This window comes from Numida meleagris, chromosome 6 (assembly GCF_002078875.1).
Source record: "Numida meleagris isolate 19003 breed g44 Domestic line chromosome 6, NumMel1.0, whole genome shotgun sequence".
Taxonomy (NCBI): domain Eukaryota; kingdom Metazoa; phylum Chordata; class Aves; order Galliformes; family Numididae; genus Numida; species Numida meleagris.
Window position 1 is genome coordinate 25,926,434 of NC_034414.1, and position 21,315 is coordinate 25,947,748.

General features: G+C 39.0%; 1 protein-coding gene across 1 annotated transcript in view; it reads right to left on the minus strand.

The window, feature by feature from the left end:
- Window positions 1–21,315, minus strand: part of LOC110401676 (cytosolic phospholipase A2 epsilon-like) — a 31,210-nt gene that overhangs the window by 1,968 nt on the left and 7,927 nt on the right. The window contains exons 3-18 of the mRNA XM_021403036.1: window positions 15,420–15,556; window positions 12,954–13,085; window positions 11,916–11,956; window positions 11,259–11,301; window positions 10,460–10,520; window positions 9,850–10,013; window positions 9,496–9,588; window positions 8,407–8,444; window positions 7,817–7,952; window positions 5,910–6,046; window positions 5,222–5,444; window positions 4,537–4,651; window positions 3,895–4,032; window positions 2,014–2,121; window positions 1,669–1,863; window positions 1,023–1,189 (exon numbers count right to left, since the gene is read on the minus strand). Of these exons, the coding sequence (XP_021258711.1) occupies window positions 1,023–1,189; window positions 1,669–1,863; window positions 2,014–2,121; window positions 3,895–4,032; window positions 4,537–4,651; window positions 5,222–5,444; window positions 5,910–6,046; window positions 7,817–7,952; window positions 8,407–8,444; window positions 9,496–9,588; window positions 9,850–10,013; window positions 10,460–10,520; window positions 11,259–11,301; window positions 11,916–11,956; window positions 12,954–13,085; window positions 15,420–15,556 (1,928 nt within the window). The remainder of the gene's footprint in view (window positions 1–1,022; window positions 1,190–1,668; window positions 1,864–2,013; window positions 2,122–3,894; window positions 4,033–4,536; window positions 4,652–5,221; window positions 5,445–5,909; window positions 6,047–7,816; window positions 7,953–8,406; window positions 8,445–9,495; window positions 9,589–9,849; window positions 10,014–10,459; window positions 10,521–11,258; window positions 11,302–11,915; window positions 11,957–12,953; window positions 13,086–15,419; window positions 15,557–21,315) is intronic.

Here is a 21,315-nt window from a genome sequence, read left to right on the forward strand (position 1 = left end):
TTTCATGAGGAATTATGTACTGGCTATCAACAGAACAACAGACATCAACTAGATCCTGATTATTGTCCTACCTCCTCCTCCTCGGCCTTTATCTGCAAGATAAATAAGATGATCATAGCTGTGTGCAAGGGTGACACAGACACTTATGAAACATATTCCTTAGTGGAGAAAATCCTGACATGAGCAGTGTGGGGATGAATCTGAGATGGCACATTTTTAAAACATCAGTTCACAATGGTAGAAATACTTAGTTAATTTGGCATGAAATAGTTAAATGCCCCTTATGGTCCTACATGCCTTACATGGTTATATAAACTGAGGTGGGCATCTGGGAGCACACACTATTTCGACTAAAATGTTAACTTAATCTTGAAGTGGGTAAAGTTATTTTTGAAAGTAGGACTTTTATTACTGACTCTTGTTGGTACTTATGAAAACTTCAGTCTTCAAGAAGCTTCATCTTATCCCTATTTAGTAACAGGAATTATAGGCCAAGTTGTTAGCTGGCATTTGAAATGGCAGTTATGACATCAAACAACAATTAGTTTCCATGACTTAGGAAAAAAAAATAACCAAGATACTCTACTAATGAGAACTGGACAAATCACTGATAATTCAACTGCTTGTGGATATCTTTAGGCAGGTTTCACAAGACAAAAGCAAAATGAGTTCATCAGTTGTGGTACTTGTTCCAGAGAAACACTCCATACAGAAGACACAAGCAGCTATATCAATGTCCTAGGAGTATACAGGTATGTAAGAAAATGTTTACCTTTGATGAACTTGATTAAACGAAAAGATTTAGAAAACTGATACTACTTCTGAAGTTCTCCCTAAGAGATTTGTCATGATAAACCAGTATTGATGCAAGACCTAGATATCTAGAAAACAGGAACTGAATGCCAAGAATCCTTTTCACCCACATTTAGTTTTTTTCTGCATTAATTATTCTGACTCTTTTGGAGTTTAAAAGGGAGAAAAGACAGTCATAATTACTCAAGTGAATAAAGTGGTTATCGCACCGATGTCTGTGATCCAGAAGAATAGTTTAAGTGTAGGACAACATCCACTTTCCTCTCTGGCCTCATGAGTGGTGGGTAGCTGATATCAATGTATCCTGCCGTGTCTGCAAGGCACAGGAACTCTGCTGTTTCTGTCAGCTGGTTGGGGAAATTCTCTAGTACAGTATCTAAAAGGAAATATTTCTTATGATGAGTGATTTGGGAAGAAGTAATATATTTGTTTGGCTAATAAAAGAGAGCAAAAAGGCCTCTTCTCATTACTTTTGTTTTCCAAGATCCTGCTGCACTACTGAAGTTCCATCTTGACTCAGAAAAGAAAGACCTGTTCATAGTAAGAAGACAGAGCTCCTTCACTTCTCATGCTGGTCTTTCTCCATTCCTGATAAGCAGTAGTTGCTCTTCCTAGGAACCAAGGTATTTCTTGGAATATCTGTTAACATTTTAATTATGGAAAAACAGAACTGTGCCACAATTAGAGTGGTTTTGCAAATTCACTTTTGAAATTTGACTACTTATCTTGAACTTTTTGTTCCCAAAGTGAAGAATAAAGCCTGTTCATCGGCCTTCTCTTCACTATTGAAAATAGCAATCATCTAACCAGAAAAAAAAAAAAAAAAAACAGAAGAAAACATTTGGGGACGTTTACCTTTCCATATACAAAAGTTTTTGCTCTGAAGGTATTCATTGTGCATCTGGAACCCCTTTAGGAAGTTGCAGAACTTTGAGACCATTACTCGCTCAGTCAGGACTTCCCGAACAATGCCCATGATGCCACATTCAGGGGTGACTACATAAGTCTCCAACTCATGGTCCTTGACCGGTAGAGAAGGCTCATCTCCTTCTGATGGGTAGAGCAGATAAACAAGTTATTGTTTTGATAGTTATTTCATAATACATAAAATAAAGATTTCCTACTATATGCATCCGGATGTTATATTCATTTAAAGATTTGTAAGGTAACAGATACAGCAGAAACAGAAATATAACCAACCAACATCAACAGCTGTGGGTTGAGTGCACCTCAGTGAGCACCTTTCTGAAGGATCTGATGAATGCCAAGCATCCAAAAGGTTGTATGAAAAGACATTGCTCCACAGGCCTGTGGAACGACAGAGAACAAGGAAACTGCTTAGAAACATTTAAATGGAAAATATGCCCTCAATCTTTCCACAGGCTTTTAGCACATGCAAAGTGCCTAAAAAAACCCTCAAGGTTTCTGAATTCTCATCAAAAACATTAGGAAGAGTTCTTTCACAGCAACTCACAGTTTGTCCTCAAGAGGAACCTCAATGCTTTTAAACATTGTACCAGGCCTTCAGCTACCATAATTCATTGTCATATACAGCTATTACCAGTACTTTGCAAGCCACCATTTTCTAGCCTGCATATTCCTGTCATGCCATTTCACATAATGCCATTTCATATAATGTAAGGGTTTAATCTATAAAGAATGTCATAAACCACTGTATTCATAATTAAAGATATAGGGATTGCTCCTGAACAGCCAAGATCTAAGTGGTGAGAGCACAATTTGAGATTGTCTGCAGAGTATTTAGGTCCCCTAAAACAAGACACCATCAAAATCTCTCGTATGCTTTCCCTTTCCACAAGTTACTTTGAGTGAGACTCATCTCCCTCTCCTCATTCCCATAGTTCTTCCTCCACTTTTGTCCTCTCACTTAAGACATTACTTCTCCTTGTAAATTACATTTCTCTTTTATCCTTTAGCTGTCATGTTTCACTACTAGTATATTTTAATTGTACCTCAAGAGGGCATTTGCATGGTATATCACTAGGTGGCAACATAGCCCGAAATCTCCACTCTGTCCTTTCTAAAGATGCACCTGTGTCTTCTGGGTCACCAGCCCATTTCAGGCTGTGAGGACAGGAACACAGAGCTCAGCCTAGACTGGATGTGCTGAGTGTGCTTCCCACCTGGCCACCATGGGTATAACCACACCACAGTCATTGTAAAACTGCAATGGAGGCAATATGTCCTCAGAAGATGGCTTCATATTCCCATGTAACTCCATAATCCATCTTCTTTCTCTGATTGTTATCACAAAGTGTTTCACAGAAGAATACAAGGAAATGAAAAGTATAATGGGGTCTCTTCTCCACTCTCCAGCACCTCATGGGTCTGGATTTGGTACTTCTGTAGCTGGTGGCTATAGTGTTACACAGTCACCAGTGAAACTACCTTCCATGAATTTGTCCTCCCCTTTTTAGACCTACATATACTCTTGGCTCCTGTGATAACATGAGTCTTGTTCCCCAGCTGCCTCTTCTCTTTACTCATGATATCGCTACAAGCTCAAATATAATCATTAAAGCTCGGAGAATTAGCGTCTGTGAAGCTAAACGCAATCTTCCTCATGTCCAGGTATTTTCTAAAGATAGTAGCAATATGACTCTGGGCTTTTTGCATCATACCTCGAGGTGCTCAATTTCTCTGCACTCCAGATAAGGATTAGCAAATATTATCGTTGTTAAAGTGGGTTTTTCAGTCATAAGAAAACCATTTCTTACTGGTATTCTTGGTGAGCTGTCATGCATCATGCTTATTTACATGTAAAGGACTCTTCTGCAGAGAACTTAACTCCAGAGAACCAGAATAGAAAGTAGCATCATAGAGAATTCTAGTATTACAAACATTTAAAACAAGAAGAATTGCATAAAAATAGCAAAGTTGTCCTTCATGCATTACTGGGAGCACTCTACTGAAACAAGGACAGCAAAACACATTGATTTAATCATGCAAGAATTGTACATTTCAGTCCTGCATGTTGCAGGGCACAGTCAAAATATTTAGAGACTGTGCATATAAAGTATATTTTAATGCTATCCAAAGTTTACCAAGGAAGCACACCACCTTTCATGAAGCAGATCCGAGACTCAGGAAGCTTCTTCATCAAGCGACCCATGAAGAAATCGCTGCCAAAATCCTCTGCACGAATGAAGGCACCATATTTTAAGAACCCAACCTCATAAGGTGTGAACTCAACCCATTCTGCAGAGAAACAAAATGGACATTTTAATTCAGTCTATCCACATCTCCTAGCAGGAAATGCCCTGAAAACACTGGGAAGCAACTTCAGGACAAACACAATCACAGACCAGCCTTTGTCAGGGTACTGGTATCATTAAGATAGTTTCAGCCACTCTCTCAATTTTCCCCAGACTTGTTCCTACAGAACTTTCCAATGAGCCTCTCCAGATAGGACATAAATGAAGCTTATACCAAAAGGAGTGAGCCTAAGTTACCCTATACACAGAGCTAAGGCTCTGATTTGGGAGTACTTTGGCTGCCCTAAATAACGTCCCCAAATTTCTCCTGTCCCATAGAAGCTGGATTTCCCCCAGACACTAGGCATAAAGTCTAAAAATGGAAGAGAATGATAAAGAACTGTTTATAAATGCTATGGTTCGGCAGTGCAAGAGTTTTTGGGACATACTTTAATTGGTAACAGAGGTGCAGCAACTGAACCCAGATACAGTTTAGTCTTGCAATCACCTTTAAACTCTGACAGGCTGTAGTCATCTTTGATGTTGAGGATCATGTAGATTGGTAGGGGATTCTGACCTTGAGTTAATGCCTGTCTCTCATCAGACAGTTTGTGGTTGTTCTTCTGTGTATTGATCAGAAAAAAAGAGAAAGAGCAAAACCAAGGGACCTTCTTGACATTGTGCATGGACTTGGAAAACTACAGAAAACTAAATATTTATTTCCAGCTACATTTCTTATTCTCTCATCTTGTGTCACAACATTTTTTTTTTAACTGAAGAATGATCTAAGCATTTACACACCCACAAAGGCTTATTTGATTACAGATGAGCTATGGGAGTTTTGTGGCACAGAGGTTTTTCATTCCTCCTAGTAAATGCATCCATTTTGCATGGATTATGCAAGTTCTCACAGGGATAAACAGAGCAAAAGAAACCAAAATAAGGATGCTGGAACCAGATGTTCAGATACTCATATAGGTATAGTGAGATACAGGTTTCCTGCTCTACTGAATATCCCTTGGAATGGTAATTATATGTTGAGAGATACGTGAGGCCAAAAGACCTTTGTTAGTCAACAGAAATCATCTGCATGGTAACACCAGCAGGCTCTCAGGCTAGTGCCTGTCCCTGGAGCTTCTTTTTTTTTGTACAGTGGTATTCAAGACCTGTTAGGGAAAATATAGACACGCTACCCCATCACTTAATGCTTTTTCCAGCAGGAGCCCCCAGAAATCAATGCTAGAGATCTGGTATCCTTCTTGCTTCCGCAGCTTTAGCTCTTGGTCATAGTACTTTAAGCTCTCCAGGGAAAAGCAGCTCAGCTTGCTCTTGGTCATGTGTCTGCGGACTTCACGGATTGGTCCAGAGAGATCCTTCTGTGACCAGTCAGGGCTCTGATACAAATGTGCCAATGTCCTGGGGAAAAGAAAGGAAGCACATTATCATATGCTCATGAATGTTTCCACTTTTTAGACTTGGATTTAAGAACCACATTAAAAAAAAACAAAACCTAGTTGAGGTTCATTAAAAACATATTTGAGGCTCAGAGAATCTTTGACTTAGATTTTTATTTAGATCCCAGAAAATTCTACCATGTATGACTAAATTGTTTATCGCACTTATTAAATTAAGGTGCTAAGCCTTTCAAGTTAACTGTTAAACGTTAAGCAAACAAAAATCAAGATAAAGTTGATTTGAGAGTAGAAACCAAAAAATCCAACATCATAAAAACAACAGAAATGGTTTACAGTGTTTTCCTAATGCAACAGTAAAAGAGTGTGAGGCTGAAAACATACACCTTCCTTTACCACAACAGAGAATAAATCTCATACAACTGTCTTCAAAGGTGAAAAACGACATCTTTGTTCAGGATCTCCTTACCATGTTGAGCCAGATGACCCAGTGATGTAAGAAATAGCATCTAAGAGCTCCAGCTTTTGAAGACCCAGCAGGTTGCCTAACAAAGATGTCAGTGCCCGGGTGCCACCTCCTGTGGTCATGACCGCTACAACTGGAACCTTTTTAAGCATGAACACAGCAGTTAGTAAGCAACAACATAGTTCATATTAGCACATGGTCTCTCAGCTACCTGATCTACAGCATTTCTGTCCTGCAAGAATTCTGACATTTCATCATTTCCCCAAGCAGAGGAGAAAAAGATGAAATGCTGGTACTTTGCACAGAAATAAAAAATAAAATATAATTTACTAGTTTAGATATTTTTCATCCACAGAAAATGGCCTTCTGTATTGTAGTATGCTGGCTTACTGAAAGAGCTCATAACTTTTAATTTTCAAGGCATTTCAACATTAGGTTGTATTTTTCTTCATGGAACATCATCTCTTGAGAGCTCTATTCTGAGAACCAAAAATGCTCATCCTCTTTTGTAAGTCAAATATAAAGACTGGATTACATTTCCCATAAAGTATCTAGAGTACATAATTGCAGTGATGAATCACAAAGCCTAGCTAAATAGAAACCTAAATTACATTACAGAAAGATAAATTCCTCCAACTAAAACCCACTGAGAGAGTAGTGGCTAAATGACATTTCCTATACACATTTCCAGGCAATTGCATCAAGAAAATACTTAGCTGCGCTTCTTTCAGCTGATGCAAATCAAGCATTTCAGGTTAAAGCAAAGCATTCTGATTTCAGTATAATTGTGAAGGAAACATGCCATTTTCTTGTTGTTTGTTTGCTTGCTTTTGTTTTCCCCACTGAAAATAATGTGCTAATGAGAAATAATATACAGGTGCGATCGGTGAGCAGGGACACCATTTACGGCACATTATATGAGTATTTTGTCCTATAATGTTTAACGTGCCTTTGGCCCAGCTGTCCTGGGCAAAGTGAAATGCACAGGTAAAAAAAACTCCCAAAGTGAAAACTTCATTTCTGTAGTATCTGATCGTAGACCATATTCCCTCCCTAAAATGTAAAACATTCCCACGACAGCAGGCACATGAACAAGTTCAAACCCTAACTCTTCCCGTGCTAAATTCTGAGGTATGTTGTACCTCCTAGCCGCTCTTGTTTTCACTATAATATTTTCTCTAATCAGTGCTATAAAAGACTAAGGTCACTCACAAAACAAAACAAAACAAAAAAAAACAACCACAGAATTCAAATGGACATTTTGTAAGACGAGAAAATTGATTTTACTTAGATTCTCAACTATAGAAAATGGAGTTTGAGACTCAGATTTGTTTCTGAAGAGGCTGTTGTCCTTACATTCTGAAAGCCATGTTTATTTTGCACTTCTAGCTTATCCAGACTGAAGTACAATTTCTAGACACAATGGTCCCAAGTCAGGCAGATGAAGAAAACTGTTGAGTATCTTTGTGCTGTTAGAGTGACAGTAAAGCTGAGATGACGTGCACCAGAGGAGAGAGCCTGCATTAAGGAATATACTCATTATTTAGTATTATGTTTCACTTGAAAGGTTCATTTTCTCCCATTCAAAATCTAACAATTTAAATGCCTTATTTGGGCCTTGGTGATTGAGTGTTCAGCTAAAAGAATAAGATTAACCAGGACTGTAGTTCACAGTTGAAAAAGAAATAAGGCAGATAAAATATGCTGATTTATGTTACCCTGTTTTTTGAGACAACTGGTGTAGCAAGTGGATTGATACTACCCATGCTCTCACCTTGCTTCATCTAAACATTTCTTGATGCTTTTCATGGGACACATCAGTGCTGGTTAAGGAACAATATACAACCAGCTGTGGATTTAACTTATTCCTGTCACACAGTGTGGTCCAGACCCAATGGTGCTCCCCATACCTCATGTTCTTGTAGGTCCTGTTCTAAGTTAAGTGCTTTTTTCAGAGCAGAAGCCACCAACTTCCTCCGTTTCTGTAGGAAATTTTTCTCCTCCGTGCATAGATCAAACTCCAAGCGAACATCAAGGTTTCTTGACCTCAGAAAGACAGAGATAATGGTTAAAAGGAATATAATAAGCCTGTGTAAGTGATCACTTACAAATAAGGTCTGGACCTATGCTTACAAGTTGTAAATTCCAAAATCAGGATTTAAAAAGCTGCTACTGTGATCCTATAAAGGCGTACCAGAAAAGATTAAATGAAAAGGTTGTAAAGTCTTAGAGAAAAAAAATAATTTTTTTTTCTACACTGATTTTCTAGAAGTCTCTAACATAAATATTGTATCCATTTACAGGTACCATGAACAGGGAGATATTTAAGATTTATTGCCTGAATTACTTCAGGTTTTATAAATTCAACTATTCTGAATTTCCATTGAAGGAAAATGAGGCATAAATATATATTTTTCTAAACTTGCAGTTCCATGATTTTTTTTCAGCCAGAAAAGATCTCCATTACAAAACCACAAAACATAAAGACAGAATTTCTTACCAGTCCATGGACTTCACGCGTAAATTGACAGTTTCATTCTGGAAAACAAAACAAAACAAACAAAACCACAACACATAAGAAGTACTGGAGATGCTCTTATGTCCTTCCCTTACAGTTATATTTGAAGCCCTTCACTTTTTTGGAGAGCAGTGTTGGACACACAAGGCTGTAATAATAAGAAAACCCATCCAATTTTTAGAACTTCTCCAAGTCCACTGTTCAAGTCTACTAACATTATTTATACTGAAGCTCCAGCCATTTTAGATATTCATATCAGTGTATACAGCAAAAACCAGCACCAGCTCTGCCAGCGTGCCTTGCCTTGCTTCATTGTTTGCATACATTCTGACTTGCATTAGTCCAGTCGATCACAGAAACCCTTCTCTCAAGTTTTGGCTGTGATTTTTGTTTCTGCTCAGTTCAGATGAAAATGTGCAGGTCCATAGCCCTCTCTGTATAGGAATATAAATTTATCACATCTGTGCACCATCTTATGAACAAAATAAACCTCTTCCAGACACACTGTATTTTTACTGGATAGTAATTTCAAGCAAGGTGTAAAACCTTTCCTGGTTGCTCAGAACCTGCTGAGATTGCAATTCCGTAATATAAGGCCTTTGTGCCAACACTAGCACCAGGAATTCCCATCCCACAAAAAAGCCTACTTAAAACTTCAGAGGGTGGCAAACTTCGACACAAAGATAGGGTAAAAAAGCCAGACATAAGGACTGTATATTGCCAGAATCACAGATGAATCTATAAACAAGCCATAAGATATGAGAATTGTCTGTTATGTTGTGTGAGAGTTTACACTAGTCAGTGTTATTTAATAAAGTCCTTTCCATAAAACAATCGCAATAAACAGGTAGAGTACCTTAAAAGGGCACTCTGCCCCTTTCCTACCTTCCCCCACACTCTTGCATAGACTTCCATTATTTTGCATAGTTTTCTAATGCTCAGTGGATTGTAGATAATGAGGACTAGCAGTTAGATATCTAAAGTTCTACTTCATGGTAATCTAGTTAACTCATGCCTGTTGATCTTAAGACCATAGCTTCAGATTTATTCTAAGGAGTTATTGTCAATCACCTTTGCCACTGCTACTTTCTCCTTGAAGGGAAGTGAATCCAGAGGAATAGTGAGGGACGCAATGCAGTTTTTTTTCTCTTCACTTGAGGTACACTAAAAAATAGATTTTAAAGTAGAAAAATAATTAATGTATACACCACAAAAAGTACTATCACCAACTTTTTTTTTTTAATAGGATTGACTCCAAGCAGTTTCCAAGTTGGTATGTAATATTTAGTTGTCTTACTGCTCTTTCAGAGCAGATGATCGTGGAAGTTGACTTCTAATTAAAAAAAACAAGTTCTTTCCTTTTGTCCCAGTGAAATATGGAAAACCATGAGTTTGCTATGCTTACTCAAGCAGAAGATCACGTACCAAGCAGAAGTGTGGCTTCTTTTCTGCCAGAGCCATGCGCAGCTCTGCCAGACCATATTTGAGATAATGGAAGACGAGAGGCCTTGAGGGCTGCAGGGGAGAGCCCAGTGACAGGGTGTGGTTCTGTTCATAGGATCCCTTCACTGTGAACAGGAAGTCTTTTTCTGAAACAAACAAGCAAGCATATTCCCAAACAGGAAATATTACAGTGGGAAAAAAAAAAAGCAGTAGCTGTTTAAGAAACTCAGACATATAGGAAAACTGGGCTAAAGAGAAATAACTGAGATAGAAAAATGTGTTTACTTCTATTTTACAGGACTAATAAGGTACATGCTCTAATTTCAAACTCCAATTTTGCTATTTGGTATAGACAGTAATTGTTGGATCTATACAACACTTATTTGTAACTATCTAAAACCTGTGCTCTAATGGTAAGAAAAAAGGAGGGAAATTACTGGATAAAAAAGTGGCAAAATAAAAAAGTTCTTATTTATCTAAATTATTTCTACTTCACAGGGTTTAAGATCCAGCCACCACATTTCCTTTATTCTAGCACATTTTTAATGTAAAAAAAAAAAGAAACATTTTTGTTTCCAGCTTAAATTCTAACCTGAAGCTTCTTTCTTCTGTCTATTGTCCACAAGGACTTCCAAGCAGCAAATCTCACGAGACTGTCACAGGGATGAATAATAAGAGAATTAAATATCCAAACCATGCCACATGTGAGTCACTTCACTGCTATTTATCTCTGGGCACCTGGGTTCCTGGGGTCTGGACACCTGCCCATTTTGTGTTTGGCAGGTTTGGGTGCTCTTACGATGTGCCAGCTGAAAGAAAAATGGCCCTGGCGGTGTGTCTGTCCATAGGATAGGAAGGAAGGGGACATAATGAAGGAAGGAGCAGGAGCGTGTCAAGGCCTCCTGAGGGTGGACTGATGGGCAGCCAAATCACAGAGCTGCCCTTGTAGTCCTGCTTGTGTGAAGCTGCACAGTCAAGTGCTACCTCCTCCAAGCAGTGAGTTAGGGGCAGACAGGAAAGCCAGTTCCACTTCCTCCAGGATAGGGATGGCTGTGTGAGTCCCAGGAGCAGTCTCCAGAGGGAATGACACAGGGGCAGCAAGCAAATGAAGGGGCACTTCAGACTCGGCCAAGAAGCTTGCTATCACCTGTTGATGGAGGATGGGCCTGTGGGTATCCCCAGTGACTATGTTCACTCTTTCCTAATACATCCTCACCCCAGGAGCCGTGCAGGCACATGGCTGCCAGTTTCTGACACTTGTCCCCCCACCCCGCATCTTCCTCTCCTTCAGCTCTGACTGCAATGACTTGTTGGGGCCGTTCCCATATTTATAATTCCTAACACCAGAAAGAGAATGAACACAGAAGAGAAGATGAATAGCTTAAAATTACCACTAAGACACCATTACTGATGAGCGTTTCAGGAGGAACTGGACTGAAAGACAGAACAAAAATTAAATCAGAACACGATCTAAATACCTCTTTAAATGAACTGTAATAACACTTTCCTTAAAGGCTGTCCCATCTAACGCAGTCTCTAACAAATCACTGATTTTTAATTTTGTTGCTGCTTTCCAAAAAAACACCTGAAATGTAACTTCCTCATTTTTTTATGGTAATCACAGAATCACAGAATGGCTAGGGTTGGAAGGGACCTTAAAGGTCATCTAGTTCCAACCCCCTGCCATGGGCAGAGTTGCCAATGACTAAATCAGGCACTCCATCAGGCTGTCCAGGGCCCTTTCCAACCTGGCTTTAAACACCTCCAGGGACAGGGTATCCACAGCTTCTGTGGGCAACCTGTAATGAATACTAAGAAATATTGAGTACAGTTGCTGCAGTTCTCATCATCCTTATCCCACTCCTAGGACATACTGGGATAAATTAGTATCCAGGATGACTTTTGGTAGATAAGGAAAAGAATGTTTTTGCCAATAGGCAGATAATTTGATAAACATCAGCTGTGACTGTGACGTTGCTTTGAACTATATTATATTAAACTCTAGCATGCGTTTTACATTTCTTCAGTTCCATTTAGGTCTTACTCACATGCTCTCTGATGCAAACTCAACTTCCAGCACCTCCTGTGTCTGTAAAAGATTAGTTTACTTTAACCATTTGAATTAATGCTCAGACAAGTAAAAGCAGTTGAGTTTGAGTGATTTTGGAAAGTATTCTTCATCTTTTGTTAACCATCAGTCTTTAGACTGTGCTTGTCCATTCAGAGATGAGGCAGAGTAATATGGTCACATGGGGAATCCTCAGTCCTAAGTTTGCTAGAAATATTGGCTCAAAACTGTCTAAACCCCTGGCTTTCCTGAGTAACATTATCAGAGAATTGACACTCTAGGAGTGTCTACTGGGCGTTACTACTGGGCATTCTCAATTCTTCTGTTGAAAAGGACTCCCAGAACAGGGATAATACACTGACCAGCTTAGAGACAATTTAGCAGACTTCCTGCTAATATCACCTTTATGCAAGCTGACTACCAATACTTATCTTATTCAAAGTCAGTGAAACAGCATCTCTGTAAATCATCTAAACTGGACATTCATATTGACATCATATATGCATTCAGACACACTGAAGCAATGAAACAGTTACAGTACTTGGCCATCTGTCAGCTTTAGCACCTCAGCATGGATCTTTGCATTATATTCAGGTGTGCATAAAAAAATTACAGGTCAAGCTATCAGCCTTTAACTGAGCACTCCAATAACTGTGCCAGCACATGCCAAAACTCTTAAGTGCTAGTCTCAGGAAAAGAAATTCTGACAGAATCTTTGCTCAACAGCAATGGAGTCTTCTATCCCCAACAAAATCTATTTGAGCAACAGATTCTACATGCTGGAAAAAAAAGGGAACTCTACTGCCAGAAGGACTGAGGAGAAAGCAAAAACATTCAAAGTAAGGAGCATTTTTCACTCTACTGAACGAGGTTTGGACAGTATTCCACAGGATAAATGATGGATGAATGAATATTAAAGAAACTCTCCCATCTACAATTGCTTTACAGTAAGTTATATAAGGAAATAATAGCAAAAAATATGTTTCCTTCCTGTGTGCAAGTCTGTTTTATTCCTCACCTCTGGATTTAGCTGAAAAGTCAAGCAAACAGTTTCTCCAAGCTGTATTTTAGCAACATCAAAGAGGACAGTGAAGAGGAGGTCATCTTTAGTGATTGTATTTTCATCATAGACTTTCAGCTCAAGAATATTCTGTGAATAGAGGTAGAGGGTTAGGAACATTCCTGTTTGGAGACTTTATGAAGCAATGAGATGACACACTCAGTATGTTAAGGAAGATAGAGGGTGGGGAGAAGTGAGAGAGCATGCACAACCTCTTCATCCACACAGAAAAATAAATATATTCGGAATCTAAAATAGTTGAATTTGTTACTGATCTTCCCCTGAAGTGAAATTTAAATGGCACAGGTTAGTAGAACCACTGAATATGCAGGTCCTATTTTGGGAAATATGTTCGACCTCTGGTTTGAGGTGACCACTCTTCTCTTGACTGTAGGAAATGACCCAGTGGCCAGAACTTTATTTCTATTTAAGGAAAATATAGATGTACATATCTCCTTGCATATAAACAGTGATTAAAGCATGATTACATAATTCTGTCTTATAAATTATCCAACAGATCATGTGAAGCTAATTACCACGCAATCTGCAGAGACTGATCTATTGTTCGATTCATAGAATCACAGAATTGTTTGAGTTGAAAGGGACCCTTAAAGGGCATCTAGTCTAACTCCCCTGCAGTGAGCAGAGACATTTGCAGCTAGATCCCCTCCAGTCTGACCTTGAGTGTCTCCAAGGATGGGGCTTCCACCACCTCTCTGGGCAATCTGTTCCAGTGCTTCACTACCCTTACTGTAAAAATATTCTTCCTCATGTCCAGTGTAAATCTCCCCTCTTTCATTGCAAAACCATTTCCCCTTGTCCTATCACAATAGACCCCGATAAAGAGACCGTTCCCTTCCTTCTTATAGCTTCCCTTTAGATACTTAAGGGCTGCTCTCAGGTCCCCCTGGAGCCTTCTCATCTCCAGGCTGAACAGCCCCAGCTCTCTCAGCCTGTTCTCACAGGGGAGGTGTTCCATCCCTTGGATCATTTTTGTGGCCCTCCTCTGGATGTGCTCTAACAGGTCTATGTCTCTCCTGTAATAGGAACTCCACATCTGGACACAGTACTCCAGATGAGGTCTCAATAGCACAGAGCAGAGGTGCAGGATCACCTCTCTCACCCTGCTGGCTACACTTCTGTTGATGCAGCCCAGGATACAGCTGGCTTTCTGAGCTGCGAGGGCACATTGCTGACTCATGTCTGGCTTGCTATCCACCAGTACCTTTTTCAGCAGGGCTGTGTTTTTTGGTGAAAAACATGCACAGAAAGCAGAAGAACAAAGGCCTATTTCTATCAGAATGCTCCCACCTCCTCTCACTCTCCCATTCCTTCCTGCCACCACACAGAGCTCTTCCTGCTGCCATTTGCCACCCACTCCTTGAGCCGCACAGGGTCTCAGAGGTACTAAACAGTGCAGAGTGAAGTTACACCAGTCTGTTTTCCCAGTGGGGAAATCAGACCTCAGTAATTGAGGCAGCACATTTTCATGAAGATTTCAAGGACCTCTTATCTCAGATACCAGATCTGTCAGATTTAACTGAAATTTGCCAGCAGGTTCAATGCTTATCAAAGGCACGTGGATACGCCCACAGTCTCACATACAAACATACGCACAAAAAAAGTGATTGCATGAGCTTTGTTGTCTTAAAAGTTGAGAATAAATTACATAAATGCAATAGTCAATTGAATATTTGAATATTCTCAAAGATGATCCAGTATCCAAGTATTCTGGAAAATACTGTCACCTAACGTTTCTTACAGAAAAAGGCAAGTGATGGGTGGTAAGCTATAGTGAACTTCATTTTGCAGTCAGCTGTCAGAATACAGAATGGATATTATCTTTTAATGGCACATACATAAATGCATCACATTGTGATTCAAACAGAAGTGAAATCTGCTTGGTTCAGACAGGGTCACCTGTGGAGCTCTGGATTCTGCCCAAAACCTCACCAAATGAAACAGGCTGACAAGCAGCAGGGGATGGCAGCCACAACAGTTAGGTTTATAGGCTGGAGAACATAATTCAAGAGGACAAGAAATACATATCTATTACTGCAATGAACTACTCTGAAATGCCCACCTTTACTCTTGAAAAGCAGGAATTAAAAAAAAAGAAAAAGAAAAAGAAAAAGAAAGAAAGAGAGAGAAAGAGAGAGAGAGAGAAAGAAAGAAAAAGAGAGAGAAAGAAAGAAAGAGAGAAAGAGAAAAACAGAAAGAAAAATGATAGAACATAATGTGAATAGTTGTGAAATTTCAACTATTTTCTATAAAATCTAATTTTGTGCTGTATGCTGTTCTTAAATTCACTTACACACATTTCTCTAGTCCTTTTACAAATATTTATTTTTATGGTACCCTGCAAGCAGATCACACAATGAGATCTCTGCCCCAAAAGAAAAACAAATCCACTTTGCATCTTACTTTTACTTGGCTCTGGATCCTGAAGCAAAATGTTTCATTCCACACTGGATCTTTGCAGTTCTTGATGGTTCTGGTTCGGACAGTCTCAGAGGAAGCAGTGGGCAAGGACAGGCTTACGTAGCAATCAGCTTGACTAACTGTATTTAAAAATATAAATTTTAACTAACAAGCTGCAATAAAAATCTTAGAACATAAGCTTATAGCACTCTATAGACAGTAAGCTGCAAAAAGATTTTAATACTTTTCTTATAGGACTTTGCTCAACAGCACTCACTACTACTTGTCTTGTCTAGCAGGCAGAAACTCTGGCCATTAACTGAGATTCAAAGAAGCTACTGAAATAAAGGGAACTGGTTGGGGAAAAAAAATAGTAGTTTTACTTATCAAAACCTATCACTGATATGTCCCCAGTCTGTGGTAAATCAAGAGATCTCTGTCATGGTGAAGATTTACATTTTGAGAACCTTTTTTACAACTTAAATACTTAACTAGTTAACTTTTCAAGCACTTTAGATGAGAAATCTTTGCCCATTGTGAAGAAACTTCTAATTTTGTAGCGTAGTGTTACCTTAAATGTGGTTTGAACACAAGATTGTCTAATTCGTTAAAATACAGCATTAAAACTTCATGGTACGTGCAGGTTGCGCTGGGGTGGGCTCCCAGGAACTTCCTCCGCCCCAGATGGAGGCAAACAGCCTTGCAGCAGGGAGCACACCTGTGCAAGGTATTGACCAACTGAGTCTTGGGGATTGCTGCAGCTTTCACATGAGAGGCAAGCTAGGTACTTGTAGGTCTGTGCAATTAACTTCCCATCTGTGTGCTAACCTGATGTATTTAAAGTTTTTCTTGGTTAGGATTCTCACTGATGCTTCTAAGACTATTTTTTTGTTGTTGTTTGTTTTGTTTTGCAGGGAGCAGTGTTGTGCTTCTCTTCCTAAATGCAGGAGAGAGCTGATGTCTCATGAACATGGGTTAATAAGCTGAGATCCTGGAAATACAGTGAAGAGTACAGCAGGAATCACGCTCTCTGCACTGTTTTTCACCCTTTCTAGTCCTCCCATTTGGAGCAAATCTGCTATTTTATGGTTCTGTACATTGCTCTGCATTCACTTTTAAACAACTTTTTTTTGTTGTTTGTTTTTTGTTTTGTTTTTTTTTTTGTCTGCTGAGCAACCACAGCTGTCTCTAATGTCTCTAGCCCTTAGAACTCATTTCATGATCACAGTAACAGGTCAGATTTAGTATAGTAAGTGGCAATTTGGGACTGTGGGATACATGCTGGGAGGCAGCATGATGACCAAGTGGGTAGGCTACTGGAAAAGGGCTCACAACATTCTGGCCCTAGTCCCAGCTCTGCTCCAGGCTGCTAGGTCACTGTGGGCAATGGCTTACATTTAAATATGTCTTTTCTATCTGTAGTTTCACATCAATAAAACAGTGATAATGATAATTTCCTCATCTGTAATGACATTCCACAATTAAAGGCATCATACAAAAAAAAACCCCAAAACTACTAGTATTAGTATTACCACACAACCCACAAAAAAAGAGTACCTTATCAGTAATTATGTTTTTCTTTCTCTATCAGTCCCCTGGTTCTCATTCCACACTTTCTTTATACTTGTGGTGTTACGCGTGTGGCAATAGGGAATAGGTATTGCTTAAAGCAATTTATGGAATCACATTATGTAGGATTTCTTTCAAATCTTCTGATAAAATCTGAACGTGTTAATGTTCATCTTCCAGTTTTTCAGCATGCGTTTGATAGTTTCCCCCTTACTGTCCATAGCAGGAAAGAATGACTTCACCATTCCAAATGGAGACCTCAATACTGGTAATTAATATTAGGATAACTTATTACTATAAATTTAGATGCAGAATATGTCTAATGTACCTTTATATAACAATTTATTGATCAAGGAGGTCATAAAAGTTTCTTTAGCTCTCCCCACCACAATATTTTCTACAATTCTTCCACTGAGTTTTGATAAGTGAAAATGAGAATACTAATTTTGCATAGGTGAATCCTCCGGCAGTGTCGAAGAAGTAGGTTTGTGTATTTCTGAGAATTTATTCACTTATGGTCTGGGATATCCCTTTGTCTTATATACTAGCTAAGAATCCTCTTTGAGAAGATGGACACTTGTTACCTTCAGAGTATCAAAGAGGCTACTTCTAAACTTGTGACTCGAACCTAGGTAGAGCTGTGGTGAAACTTACTTCAATCTGTCATCCTCTCTGAACACAGCTGACATGTAGCAAACTTGAGAAGTCACTCCAGGCTTTAGCAAGACTGTTCACTATTAATAAGGGAAAAACAAACTCCCACAGCTTGATGATCCACACTAATACCAGCTCAGTCAGTAATCACTGAGTCTCAACATAGCCCAAGACGAGAATGCAGATAATGGCATTTGAATCTGAAACAGACAGATCACTGCATGAAGAAAAACAAATTATGCCACAAAACTACACTGTTCCAGGATTTATCTGATAGCTTACATACACAGCACAGACAGACATAGCTTTTGAACCAGATCCCAAATACACAATGCTAGCGGTAAGTGCAGGAGACTAAGATCTCTTAGCATACACTCCTGCTCATGCACAGGAACAAATGAATGCTCAATGTCTTCCATGCTCCAGCTCTCTCCCACTTTCTTCCTCCTTCCACCAAAAAAGACTTTAACTGTCACCAGCTATTGCATTTAAATATGTCCAGATTGAAGAGGATTGGTTCAGACAGCCTAGGATATGAGAAAGAACTGAAAGAACTGAGTTTGCTAATTCAACAACAAAGACTGACAAAGAATATGGTAACAGTTGGAGTTGACATGTCCAAATGATTATTATAAAGAAGATAATGATCAGGGTCTCTGTATGGCAGGATGGAAATAAAGACAAATGTTAGGAAAACTGCTCCAGCTCTGAAAGAGTTATCTCGAGTGAGAGAGATTTTTATAATTTAACTCATTTCAGAGGGTACCCCTTCTCAGATAGGTATCAGTGACAGATAAGGTAAATTTGTCCTGCTTCAGGAGAAGAGGACCATTCCAGGTGAAGCTACAAACGCATCAAATGGAATCTGGACTTGCTGCCATGTGATATCTGTGTTTATGCTGGAAGGCAATAAACAGAATAATCATGGCACATCAATTATCTTACATGGAAACCAACTAACTGGTCTCCCTCCCAGCCCTGACTGTCACAGGAGGGAGCAGCAGAGAAATCCTTTTACTGTACACCAGCCCAAGACACATATTCTAATCTGGCATCTAGGTGCTGACAGGCCCCATTATCTCCAAAGCGACTGCAAATCTCCTTCTTTTACATGTATAGAGGAAGGCTGTAAGCTCCTTGGAAAAGTGGCCACCTTTTCCTTCCAAATACACACAGCATCCACGTACCATGACCTAGATCAATACCTAGAGTATCTGTGTACGAGCTCAACATAATTGTCAAAAGAAAACAGAAAAAAGCAACACCATACAATGCAGAGAGAGTGGGAACACAAACAGCTGTGCTGAAACTTCTCCATTCCATCGCAACTCCTCTGGAGCAACAGAAATAAATCACATTTCCTAAATGGTATTTTGGATGCAAGTACCTGATCTTGCAAAATTTGTTCATGCTAACAGAGGCACAGCTCACCCTTACATATGCTCTCTTTTGGCAAAGTGAAACTAGAAGCCGAACATTTCCATAGGTAGACTCATTTTTAGACTTGGCATGAGGTGTTTTGCCTTGTCTGTGTTTGGTGTAAAGCAGAAGCATAAACTATTTGCAAATATGATAAGCAAGGTTAAAAATATCCCAAGATATTTTTAGAGGAAGTAGCACTGAAAATCCACAGGAGTTGACTGTAGATTCTATATGCACAAATAAAAATAAATAGATGTAGATGTTCTTTGATTTTTTATGATGGAGATGGAAGAGTTGTGCCTGAAGAAACATCATGGAAGTAATAAGGCATATCATCATAATTAAATAAAAAAGTAGGGTGCAATAAATAAACTCATTCCCTCATATGATGGCTCATGGCAGCTAGTATGAACGTAGAGACATCAATGCTGATGAGTTAACTTGGTGAGAAAAACTCTAACACACTGGAACAACTCACTGGAAGCAAGGGTGTGTTTTACACCACAATATAAACGGGTCTTATTGTGACTGAAACTTCAGCTTGTAAGTCTCAATCACCATTTTATGAACTAAATTTTGCACCTACAGGGTGTAACACAGAGATTATAATTTGTTCATTCAGTCTGGATTAAAAGTTTACATCACAGCACTGGTTCATCCTGACATAAATACTACAATTCGTATGTGTTGCAAACACATGCTTTGCTTTTGTCAGTCATAACTTCACATTTTATATGTGTGTTCTACAAAAATGTCACTGTCAGCTTCTTTCACATCAAAATAAACTTCATATAGACACACAGCTTCCAGACTGTCCTTTATCGCAAGACTACAACTAAACCTACGTTCACAGCGAAATCAAATGAGCTCACACTTCTGACTGGAGTCCTCTAGGACTCTCAACTAATCTAGGAGCCTACAGCAACTTTCCTGTGAAAAAGAATGAATGAAAACATTAAGAATATATATAACATGTCTTAAAAAGAACATTTACACTCAAGACTCCTTTTGTCTAGCTTTCATTCTTGAACTGGAAGGGAATTCTTGAAAGAAAGGTAGTAAAGATTGGTACTGGATGAATGGGCAAAGATGAATACTTTGCCAGGTAGATATTCCAAAAGATTGCCAGTTTAGCAATCGGCAAGATAGCAGAAAATAATTCAAGTACCAGCGCTAAAATTTGAGATTGATGCTTTCTTTTAACTTTCACTGGCTACTATTGCAGCACTACTTATTGTCTCTGCACAGAATACAACAAGACAAAATACCCAGGAGAGAAGCTACAGTCTCATGAAAACACTTACACACACCTTTTCAGTTATGCAGACTATCACAGCCATGTTAAATCTAGCCTCTCTTCTTTACGTTGGCCTTCTACATAATAGCAAATCACATTTGGGTTATTGGTTCCTATCTACAAGGTAATCAATGACTACAATTCAGTAAAAATGTTGCCTGAAGCTTCTTTCTGGAGACCGTCACTGATAAAGGTCCGCAAGCTCTGTGTACGTTGCCTGTGGGCAAGGCTTTCCCTGGCACTGCTCTGAGTCTTGAGAGTCAGCTTCAACAAGGACTAACACATACCACAAGCCTCATCACGTTTCTCTTTCAGCATAAGGCTCACCTCAGCACCACACTCTATCTCATCTGAATGCCTTTGAAAGAGCACACATGCATAAAACCAAACGTTCTCTGCTCACTGGGTGCAGGAAGGAAGGAATCGTTTACAAAATCATCCATACTGCTTAATGCACAGCTGGATGGTATGCAGATAATGTTGTTCTGATGAAACCAGAACAAATAGGACAGATTTAGAACAGATTCTGCAGATTCTTTAGGAGTGTGTAAGAAAAACTGTTGGGAATTAATGAACAAAAACTATATTTTTCACATTAAAATGTCGAAGACAAGGAGTTGTACCACATTCTCTTCACCAGAGAACTACCTCAAAAATATTGAAGTCCTGCAAATAGTAAATATCTGTATCAATCTTCATGTTCTTTATGAACATCTTTGAATGTATCACATAACAGCTAACACAGATCTGCTGATATTCCATTTGTGGTCAGTGTGCAGTCTCAGACAATGTAAACTCTGGTCTTAAATTCAATACATCATTGTATAGCATATAATGTAAAGCAGGATATAAAGTAAAAGTATGATCCTTATCGAGAATGATCAAAAATGCCAAGGAACAATAATTTATAAGATGTGGAAGACTGTAAGCATGGGAAAAAAAGTACTCAGCTTAGTT